The 12104-nt window shown below is 36.6% G+C and overlaps 1 protein-coding gene across 3 annotated transcripts in view; it reads left to right on the forward strand.

Moving 5' to 3' along the window:
* The first annotated feature begins 5090 nt into the window (after window positions 1–5090).
* The window catches only part of u2af2a (U2 small nuclear RNA auxiliary factor 2a), a 40989-nt gene continuing 33975 nt past the window's right edge, over window positions 5091–12104 (forward strand). For all 3 annotated transcript variants that reach the window (XM_034174609.1, XM_034174611.1, XM_034174610.1), the window contains exon 1: window positions 5091–5703. In XM_034174609.1, the coding sequence (XP_034030500.1) occupies window positions 5655–5703 (49 nt within the window). In that variant the 5' untranslated portion in view covers window positions 5091–5654. The remainder of the gene's footprint in view (window positions 5704–12104) is intronic.

Here is a 12104-nt window from a genome sequence, read left to right on the forward strand (position 1 = left end):
AGTAGGGTCAACTGCAGCATTTCCTGGACTTTAATGTCTTGCACAACAAACTTTAGGGCCCTTTCACACATAACACGATTGAAACCGACGAGAGCACGAAGGAGGAATTGCATGCCAGTCGTGAAAAATCAGAGCTGCCCCTCATGCATCGTACACCTGGCACTACAACTATTCACGCACACCAGTGGCTGAAAGACAGAGTGTGCCCTGTGAGAACCCATTTGATCCCTCTCACTGCAGGTGTCAGCCAAATTCCAGGTGCCACACATGAACATCCAACACCGCTTGCTCGACATTTAGTAAATGTGGTGCCGTTCGCACTGTTAGCACAAAAATAATGAACAGACGATCACTTTCGAGCTGGTAGTGAAATTTGTCTAAGTGCCCCCACGAGTGTGGCGTTGCAAAGCAACACGTGGCTTGCGCGTGTGTGTGTCGCCCCCCGCTCCCATCCCACACAGCAGTGCGATGTGGGTGCAACACGTTCCAGCTGCTTGCACTGTGTTTGTGCACGCACATGATGGTTTGTGGTTCCCCATTTCGTGTTTGGTTCGTGGATTTTCTTCTGGTTTCTGCATCTTTTGTGTTATGTATGAAGGGGCCCACGCCATTATTTCTCATTAAAACCATTTCCTGGTATTCATATTTCAGAGTACTTTTGTGTACATTTTTTGAGGCACCCTATACGAGTATATATATATGTGTGTGTGTGTGTGTATGTATAGCCCCTCAGCCATGAGTGCCCGTGTACCTACCAACTTTGATCAAAATTGAATTTTGACATTCCTAACACATCTTTCTAATACACATATTAACACAGTTACATGGAGATGGAGGTGATCACAAGAGTGTATCCTTTAGCAGCATCACTAATAAAGTATTTTCTTGAACTGTGTAATTGTGTAGCACAAATATGTTCACAGTAAGATCTCACAGGAATGCCTAGCTGCCCTTAGTTGTAAGTCAAACATGGCCACAGAAATATTGCTGGTGTTGTGTCTGCCGAGGGACAATAGCGCATTCAGTTTTTCTTTGGTTTTGTTGCCACTTTCAATACGTTTGCACTTTTAATGTACTATAAAGACAGAGGTGTCAACCTGATTCCAGAAATAGCCAAGAGGATGCAGGTTTTCTTTGGAACCACCCGCTACACTAGCTGATTTCACTGATTAACATCACTTTGAGCAGATGGAATCAGTTAATCAGTGAAATCACCTGGTGGAGTGTGGGTGGTTGCAAAGAAAACCTGCACCCTGTCTGCCCTTTCTGGAATAATTTTGAAACGTCTGTATTAAGAGCTGCAACAATGCTATTTTTAAAATAAACTATCTTAATGAAAATACAATACATAGCCCTTATGAGTTAATTGTAATGTGTTTTTCACAATTCATTTTGTATAATACACTATACAGCATTTACCTTACCAATAGCAATACAGGATGTGTAACACTGTGGGAAGTTTACTTCTATGTGTGAAGCTATTCAGAATCTAAAGCATTTTTACAATAGGAGTTACTACTTCAAAAAATTAGTACAACAGGGCGTGTACATGGAAAGTTGTTTTTGCTTAACAATGCTCCATTGAACAATGCATGTGAAACAAGCTTGGTGATTTGTAGTTTATAGAAGTCTTGTTAAATATTAGAATTTTCACAGTGGGATACTATTGTGGGATAATATATGGAGTTAACTCTATACTAATCCTTGTACTGCTGCAGTGGATGAGGTCTTGAATGTTAGAAATGATGCTGTTACAGAGTACAACAGTAACTCTTTTAATTAATTCTAATAATTAGACAAAGATGTACAAGTCTTATCGTTCACTTTATTTGTGATAAGGCATCTGATGGAAAATGTGGTTTTGCTAATATTACACAAATGCTCCAAGATGCTTTATATATATATATATATATATAGATATATAGATAGATATAGATATATATATATATATCTTTTCTCATATTTGTTTAATGTGCATACCATACAGGCAGTACATGGTGGTCCTCACTGAAGAAAGAAAAGAGGCATAATTTACCGAGAGAGGCCTTTGGCATCTTGGAAAAATGTAGAACTGTTGATCTACAAAAATCCACACTCACTGAAAAAGTGGTAATCGTCATCTTTTGTGCTCTCACAACAAAAATTTAATAATAATAAAAAAACCTGATTTCCTGCATATGTTGCCTTTTCATGTCTTTTATCCACTAGCACCACCCAGTGAAAAATTTTATTATATACAAATCTTTCTCCTTTCATGATCATGTTTCAATGATGGAAATAACTAATTAGAATGATTGATATTACTGTAGTTGACTAGGTTATGTACTCATGTTTTACCACTATGTTGTGGTCAGCAATATCACTTTCTTTTTAATTAAAGAAATTTATAAAAGATGACTCATGGGGAACAATCAGCTTATTCCACATATAACTTAAGATGCCCTCTGCAAATGGTATTTAAAAAATCCACCATGGTTTAACATCAAAGTCAAAAGAAAAACAAGGAAAATGATTTTACATAGAAAATATATCTAATGAGGATCACACTCTAGAAATAAGGAATATATATTAAAAATGAAGAAATTAAGAATAATCCAGAAAAGAAATAAAAAAATGAATTACAAAAGAACACTCCTAAAGCATTTACCTATATGTGAATAGTAAGACAAGAACAACAATATCAAGACTTAAAAACATACTACCAAGCCAGTATTAATGACCTAGTAACATTTATGGCACTAAAGAGGTTCTTTTAATAAGTGTATGTAAAAGAAGGTAAGTACTTGTGATGGTTTAATGATTTCGTAAATTTATGTATTGACAAAGATGCACCTTATCCCATAGAGCATGATTATTCATTTTCTATACCCATTTATTCCAAATAAGGGTAAAGGAGTGGCTGGAGCCTACCCAGCCGTCATTGGGTGAGAGGCGGGGTACACGCCGGACAGGCCACCAGTTTATCGCAAGCTAAAGAAAGTACAACCTCAATTCCAAACACTTGAATGTTGTTATAAGGAAAGGTGATGTAACGCAGTGATAAACATATTGTCCCAGCTTTTTTGAAATGTGTTGCAGGCATACATTTCAAAATGAGCAAATACTTGCACAAAAACAAAGTTCATCAGTTTGAACATTAAATATCTTGTGTTTGTTTTGTATTCAAATGAATATAGGTTGAAGAGGATTTGCAAATCATTGTATTCTGTTTTTATTTACATTTTACACAATGTCCCAACTTCGTTGGAATTGGGGTTGTATATTTTACACGTAATTCTTAATGTTAATCTTAAAAAAGCTATGGGATCAGGTGAGGTTCATCCCAGAGTGCTGGAAAAAAAGCACATAATCTTTAATAATTCTTTAATCTTAATTGCATGTTGATTAAGGCAAACTGTCTGATGCAAAAGCGTTCCAATTTTTTAAAAGGAGATAAAAAAAACTGGAAATTATAGGTCAGTAAGGCTAACTTCTCAAATCTGTAAAATTTGTGAAAACATTACATGACTAAGTACTGCAGACATTATTAAGAATGGTTTATTTTGTAATAAACAGCACAGTCTTTGCAAAATCAGGCCGTGCTTGATTTAAAAAAGCTGGAGGAATCTGTTTCATAGATTTTCACAAAGCCTTTTATACTGTACGTCATGTCAGCCTGAGCTTTAAATTACATAAACATGGTATTTGTAGAAACAACATCTGAATTGAGGATTTTCTTCAAGACAGAGAACAATATGCATGGTACAACTTCATCATGGTTGAGTGTAATCAGCAATCCTCAAGGATCTGTCTTCTCTCTGGAACTCTTTCTATTATACATTAATGAATTACCTGCAGGAATGTCTGCATCATGTAATACTTTTGTTGTTGATAAATGGTGCTACTGTGGGTCCTACTACATTGCAATTTGCATATGAACATCATGTAATCATGTCTGCAATGATTCTAGGGAAAACATTGCTGGCTGCTAGGAAAATCTGGTTCTTTTTAGTGTCATGCAAGACAAAAATCCCAATCATGAGCTCAGGCAGCGTCTGGGGTAGTATCTGTATAGCTCACCTAAGTTTGTTTCCCAGTATCTATAACCCTTGTTTAGTCAGTGGGGCATTGTGCCTGCACCTGAACACTTCAGGATCTCCAGAGTAGGTTCAGAGCTGCTGAGGTATGGCGGTTGAGCTGTGATATTACCACTCTGGATCCTTCTTCAATGTAAGGTGTATGTGAATATCATATTTGCCTGCAATAATTTTGGCATAATATCACATTTTTGCTGAAGATACAATGCTATGTTATATTATTGGTTTATGTGATTCTATTCAAGAAGATTTAGGTCATTTGTTATCTTGGGCTGAGGAGTGATGAGTTTACATGGTGAGAAATATGAAGTACTTCCTTTGGGAACAAATAACCCCTCTTATTATGTAAGTCCCTTCGGCTGCTCCCGTTTGCACTCAGGGTTGCCACAGCCGAGGAACGGATGGAGATGTGCTCAAGATTCGGGTATTTTGGTGATATAAATGGGAAATGGACTGCATTTATATAGTGCTTTTCCATCTGCATCAGACACTAAAAGCGCTTTACAATAATGCCTCACATTCACCCCAATGACAGGGTGTGATTGTCTCGACCCTTCATAACACATAACACCTTGTCAGTCTTCATGCAAATTGACAGAGCAGCTTCAAACATAAACAGTATTTCGTGAATTATAAAAACAGCTTTTTGTGCTCTCTTAAATAAGTAATTTTGTATGTTTGACCTCATCTTGATATTTTGTTTAAGCTTGGCCACCTTTATTGAAAAAGTCGAAGGTCATATTACAGAGAAGATCAACTAAACTGCTCACTGGTCCTGCAAAGTTGAGTTTTGAAGATAGACTAATGAATTTAAACTTGATTACTCTGGAGGAATGTAGAATTGGGTGTGACAATACATTATAATGATTTATTTGTATTGTATAAAATGAACACAATAACATGATAATAAAAGGATAACACCATTAAGCGACGAGCATTTATTTCCATTGTGGTCCTAAAAAGGCTGTGCTTCTTGGATTTTTTTCTTCTCTTTACTCTCCCCGGAAGACCAAAACCATCAACTACCGGTGACACGAGGTGGTTGGTAGTCCGAGGAAAAAAAGAAAAAGAAAAGAAGCGGGCATACAGAAATCTCAGTGATTGTTTTCGCAAGCTTTAAGTATTTGGACGCCTATTCATTCGGCACGTAAACGAGTACATCTCGTTTGTGAGCTCCGTGGGATTTGTATTTGGTTTGGAAAATAGTCTCATTCATTCGGATTTGGTACGAGCTACAGTTAACTAGCAGCAGGCCCATTCTTTGCTACAAGCTAGTTAGCTAACATTAGCCGGCTAACCCTAGCGAACACGTTTTCTTAAATGTTTCAGTCTTGTATGTTGGAAGTACTTACGACACAAGGCTAGCTGCTAATCGTGCGTGCTGGTTAAGAATCGTCAGTATTTCTGTTTTTGATTAGTGGGCTCTCTGAAGAACTTTGCGCCGCGTAAAAGCTACTTGGGTCGTAGAAGTGTTGCTGACTTTGTTGCTAGCTTAGCTAGCCAGCCGCCACCGCCGCCACCATCATCATCATCTAACAACGCACTCGCAGACAGCGTAATACTCTGCAAATCACAAAGATGTCGGACTTCGACGAATTTGAAAGGCAGCTCTCTGAAAACAAACAAGGTCAGTGACACATTCCAGTAGTGTATTTGCGTATCTGGCATTTTTATTCTCACTATCAAGTTAGCTACCTAGCTGGCTGTTGTTGAGCTTGAGTGGATGGGTCTATTTACTGGGACATTGCAAGCACAACCTATGCCGATAAACTACTTTATTTGCACTTTGTATCTGTTGATGCATCTCCGTTAATTTTGGCATGGGTAGCTGCTTGAACCACGTTCTTCAAATTATTACTATGATTATTTTAATGACTTTAATATATCGCTAATCCATGAGCCAGTTTTCCTATGTAACGGTACCACGCAGTTGGGATGGTGTGGTATGGATTTATTGGGTAAATAAAAATTCAAACATGTAAAATATTAGTAATTGTCGAGGACGTCACATCAAGTACAAGATGCACTTACCTAAAATGCAATACAAAACAATAAAAACATACTACTAATAGTTGAAACGCAAAAAAAAAAAAAGAAAAGAAAGAAACTTTTGAATAAAAAGATCACCGTATGACAAAAGATTAAAAATGGCTTACGAACACCTGATTAACTGGATGCTTTAATAAACTCTATAAAAACTGTTGTACTTGCTTTTTAAACTCGACTTTAGATTGATTTTCTGGTACTGATCAAGGTTAGACCGTGCTGTACTAGTACTTGTATATGGAAAATAATTCTTTCCAAATCCCTTTACTCTGGGTACAACAAAAGAAAAATCATTAGAAAAATCATTAAAAATCATTGTCCTTGTTTGATTTTGAACTAATTGTGGATCGCATTTTAGGTGCTCTGGTGCACCTAAAATATAGATGCGTTTTGTTAGACAGTGGAAGTTCTATATAGTACTCCTGCCAGTACCAGCTGGCTGGGTGTCTACCATCTAGTGTAGATTTTACTTAAGTAGTAATTTAATAGTAACTGCATTCCAGCTTTCTGACAAACAATTTTAATGCCGTTTGTCACCTTTACTACAATTTTGAGAGATGTTGAGGCTTCAAAGGATCTCCATGATTGAATAATTTAAGCAGTCACATATTAGAGGTGTGTAATTTTGGGAGCCCATTGTGTAGTGCTCAAGCAAGTTTGTCATTTCTACTAAACAAATAAAATACTGGAAAGTGTGTTGAGGTGGTTTGAGCAAGTGATGAATAAGATAAATATATCGGTGAAAGAGTGGTAAGAATGAAAGAAGATTTTGAAGAAAAGGGGGAGATGTGAAGGACAGCCTGCAAATTTTTTCTTCTCAAACATTGGCTGCATCAAGAAGGTTGATAAGAAACATCAACCCCTTATAACTGTGGTGAGCGATAGAGAAATAATTCTGTTCTTGAAAAAATACACTTCACCATTTATCTGATTATATATTATTAATTCATTGTAAGGGTGCAGAAAAACACCCTGAAATGTTAAAACCACAAATTTTACCTGTATCATATTGTGGGCTGTGTATCATTGAATAACATATAATGAGTACAGAGGTCTGGAGCATAGATTATATATTATACTGTCATGTTTTAGGTCTATCTGTTTTATTCTTATTACACAAAATGCGTAGTCCTGGGATAATCCTGGCATTTTTTTAAATTTTATTATGGTAATTTTCCAGTTTTTTTATGTATATTTATATGGACATTAGGCATGTGAATGTCATCACTGACAACGATTCGATACACTACCAGCGATACGATACATATAGTGCTATATGACAGTACTAATGATATGATGTGATACGATTCACCTCTGTTCCTGATTCAATATGATTTGATATGTATTTGATGGCGATTTAAATCCACACAATGCAATACGATGAGATTCAACATAATGCAAAGAAATTATACAAAAAATATAAATAGAAAATAAGAAGCTGCAATTTAGTATGATACTATGGTATTCTTCTTCTGATGATTCTACTAGAGGCAGAGGATTTGTTTTACTCTTTATAAGCAGCAAATTTACCAGATTCAACATTAAGGAACAAGAATCGGTTCCCCCGTATTTGGAACCTGTTTGATCGCCCTGTCAGAACATAAACAGTACAGTAAACAGTAAAACAATATCACTCTTAATGAGTGACTTAAAGTGAGTCACTCATTGACAGAGTACCACCTTGGCAAAAGTAATTTGAGATACTCTTACCAGTTTTGCTGAGTTGCGGGGGTCATTCTTTCGGCATTCTTTCCAAACGACCTGCATCTTGTCAAGTTTCCCATCTTTTAAAAAAAAAAAAAAAGCCAAAATAACTCCAAACACCTGATTTAAATGTTTTAGGTGTGTCAAAATCTCCTACAACTGCTTGCAACGTTGTCACAGGCCTCCATTTTGAAATAGATTTGTTGCAGTAGAAATGTGCTTTCAGGTTTCTGTCCATGGTGCACTCAATGTGTGTCAGGAAAAAATCAACACAAGCATGCAGCAACCGATCCGTCAATCGAATCGATGCATACTGAATGAATCAATACACTCGCATCGCGCACGTTTGTATCTAGGTACCGATTTGTGTCCATTAATCTCCACATCCCTAATGGATATATTTTTCTAAGTTCTTGTTGATGTTTTCACTGATAGGATTGCCTCCTATTTCTTTGTACATGTACAATGATAGATGGATAGATATTTTGTCTTTGTGAATTTTTTTTTTTTCTGTGTGCAAAGTAAAATAATGTAAGCCCAGGGTTCTTCCCAGAAAATTTTAGTATAGCGGTGCTGTTGGCAATTATCACCCAAGGTGGTGCATTTTTGCCATGTTTCCAAAATATTGGACAGTTGAGTACTTAAGCTCACACAATAGCACCCAAATCATGAGCTCACAACATTTATTGAAGCTAAAACGGTTACATGTGCGTTTCTTTCACAGATGTGATTAAAGAATGCTAACGGGTCAGTCACAATCAAAGTGTCTTAAGGTGTGTCACCTTAAGACAAAAATCAAAGTAAGTATTTTTCTTTGAATTGAGACCCATTATGAAGGCCAGTGTCTAGTGCAATATAATCCAAAATTTTATTCATGTATCTCTAGCCAATTTTTTTTTTTGGTGACAATATTAAGACGAAGAGGCAAAGTCACGTTTTGACCGTCACAGACTCTACAATAGAAAGGATATCCTTAATACAAGAGTCATTTATTTTACTATTTACTTAAGAAAAATTGGTGTATGTTTTGGTTATAAGGCTTAAACTGTATTCTTCCATATAGATAGAGCACTTCATCATGGATACTCATAGAATCATCCATGTACTATTTTAAAACTATATGTCACGGAATCTACACACGTAGAGTCCATGACACGGTGCTACCTATAGCCTTCATCATAACATGTGTAGGACCTAATTATTTATTCCATTCAACTTATATCCTCAAATTATCCTAACATAGGACAATAAAACTACCTAAGTTACATTCACCATGCTGTTATTTTTAAATATAGGTATGTCACAGACTCTACAGGATTTTCTGAACATCTGAGACCATGCAGTGCGATCATCGCCAAAAACAAAATATTGCTCTGACCGCATTAAATCTTTTTGTTTATTTTTTAGATAACCTTGAGACTTCGAATAACATTATTTAAAGACCAAAGGATGACTTTTTATTGTTTTCATTCAGCATTTCCATTCAGTATTGTCTTGAAAATGAAACTTTACAACAGTGTAACTCATTTCTGTAAAGCTATGTAGCTGTCTCTCGGATCACCTGAAATTGATGAAATTTTCTGAAAATAGAAAACAGGTATTTGTTTATATCATAGAAAAACATTTACATAAAAGACTACCACACCTTTATTGTTATACAATAAAACATGCTGCATCAATTTTAAAGTGACAAAGAATAATGCCTAATTTCATTTAAAATGCACCACGTTTCTGGTCGTAACTTGTTAAATATTAGGATTAATCAAACCATTTTTTTGGCAACATGAAGTTTTTTTTCATATGCAGATGCTGAAAGCAAAAGTACATCTTCATGACATATGATTTAGTGTTTCTGATATGATAACATATTTTGTATCTATAGCCTTGATTGTGACCGACCCGTAAGGCAGTAACGTTGCGCACAGTGATATTACTTTCATTTAATAAAATACACTGCAAGTAGTGCACATTGAATTGACTCTGTCCGCTATCAATCGTATTGGAACAGGTTCATCCAGTAGTCGACAAGACCTCATTTAGGACATTCTTTTGGTGATTAGGGATGTAGCAAGTAAAGGGGTTGAGATAACATTGATGTGGGTTTCAGCACATATACAACCCCTGGCAAAAATGATGGGATCACCGGCCTCGGAGGATGTTCATTCAGTTGTTTAATTTTGTAGAAAAAAAGCAGATCACAGACATGACACAAAACTAAAGTCATTTCAAATGGCAACTTTCTGGCTTTAAGAAACACTATAAGAAATCAGGAAAAAAAAATTGTGGCAGTCAGTAACGGTTAATTTTTTAGACCAAGCAGAGGGGAGAATCACTCAATTCTGAGGAAAAAATTATGGAATCACCCTGTAAATTTTCATCCCCAAAACTAACACCTGCATCAAATCAGATCTGCTCGTTAGTCTGCATCTAAAAAGGAGTGATCACACCTTGGAGAGCTGTTGCACCAAGTGGACTGACATGAATCATGGCTCCAACATCAGAGATGTCAATTGAAACAAAGGAGAGGATTATCAAACTCTTAAAAGAGGGTCATGCAATCATCACGCAATGTTGCAAAAGATGTTGGTTGTTCACAGTCAGCTGTGTCTAAACTCTGGACCAAATACAAACGACATGGGAAGGTTGTTAAAGGCAAACATACTGGTAGCCCAAGGAAGACATCAAAGCGTCAAGACAGAAAACGTAAAGCAATATGTCTCAAAAATCGAAAATGCACAACAAAACAAATGAGTAACAAATGGGAGGAAACTGGAGTCAACGTCTGTGACTGAACTGTAAGAAACCGCCTAAAGGAAATGGGATTTATATACAGAAAAGCTAAATGAAAGCCATCATTAACACCTAAACAGAAAAAAACAAGGTTACAATGGGCTAAGGAAAAGCAATCGTGGACTGTGGATGACTGGATGAAAGTCATATTCAGTGATGAATCTCAAATCTGCATTGGGCAAGGTGATGATGCTGGAACTTTTGTTTGGTGCCGTTCCAATGAGATTTATAAAGATGACTGCCTGAAGAGAACACGTAAATTTCCACAGTCATTGATGATATGGGGCTGCATGTCAGGTAAAGGCACTGGGGAGATGGCTGTCATTACATCATCAATAAATGCACAAGTTTACGTTGATATTTTGGACACTTATCCCATCAATTGAAAGGATGTTTGGGGATGATATCATTTTTCAAGATGATAATGCATCTTGCCATAGAGCAAAAACTGTGAAAACATTCCTTGCAAAAAGACACATAGAGTCAATGTCATGGCCTGCAAATAGTCTGGATCTTAATCCAATTGAAAATCTTTGGTGGAAGTTGAAGAAAATGGTCCATGACAAGGCTCCAACCTGCAAAGCTGATCTGGCAACAGCAATCAGAGAAAGTTGGAGCCAGATTGATGAAGAGTACTGTTTGTCACTCATTAAGTCCATGCCTCAGAGACTGCAAGCTGTTATAAAAGCCAGAGGTGGTGCAACAAAATACTAGTAATGTGTTGGAGCGTTCTTTTGTTTTTCATGATTCCATAATTTTTTCCTCAGAATTGAGTGATTCCATATTTTTTTCCCTCTGCTTGGGCTAAAAAAGTAACCATTACTGACTGCCACAGTTTTTTTTCCCGATTTCTTATAGTGTTTCTTAAAGCCAGAAAGTTGCCATTTGAAATTACTTTAGTTTTGTGTCATGTCTGTGATCTGCTTTTTTCCTACAAAATTAAACAACTGAATGAACATCCTCCGAGGCCGGTGATTGCATAATTTTTGCCAGGGGTTGTAGGTATCCCAGCAAATGAGCAGGTGGATAGGTTGGTCAAAAAAGTTGTGACAAATGAAGCCATAGACAACCGTATCAATCTTTTCAAAGCAGAGAGTAAGTGTACTGTATGGAGGGAAATGAACTTGCAATGGCAAAAATTCTGGGACCAGGAGATTAAGGGTAGGCACTTATTTTCAATAGCTAGTAGAGTGACAGATTCAGTAAATAGTTGTAGAAGAAACAGGTGGAAAAGAAAGGTTGAAGTCACTGTTGTTAGACTGGAAATTGGTCATGCTTTCTTGAATAGCACTGACTTCCTCCTAGGAAAACATCAGGATGGACTATGTTTGGAATGTCAACAGCCAGAGACAGTGCAGCATGTTGTCATGTATTGTAATAAATATTCCATAGAAAGGCAAGAGCTTCTCTCAAAATTTAGAGGAATAGGCCTGAAAGAAGTTTCTTTCGTAAAGTTTTTAGAGATAGGGGGAAGTGTTGGCTTTTTAT

The sequence above is a fragment of the Thalassophryne amazonica genome, chromosome 7 (genome assembly GCF_902500255.1).
Source record: "Thalassophryne amazonica chromosome 7, fThaAma1.1, whole genome shotgun sequence".
Lineage (NCBI taxonomy): Eukaryota > Metazoa > Chordata > Actinopteri > Batrachoidiformes > Batrachoididae > Thalassophryne > Thalassophryne amazonica.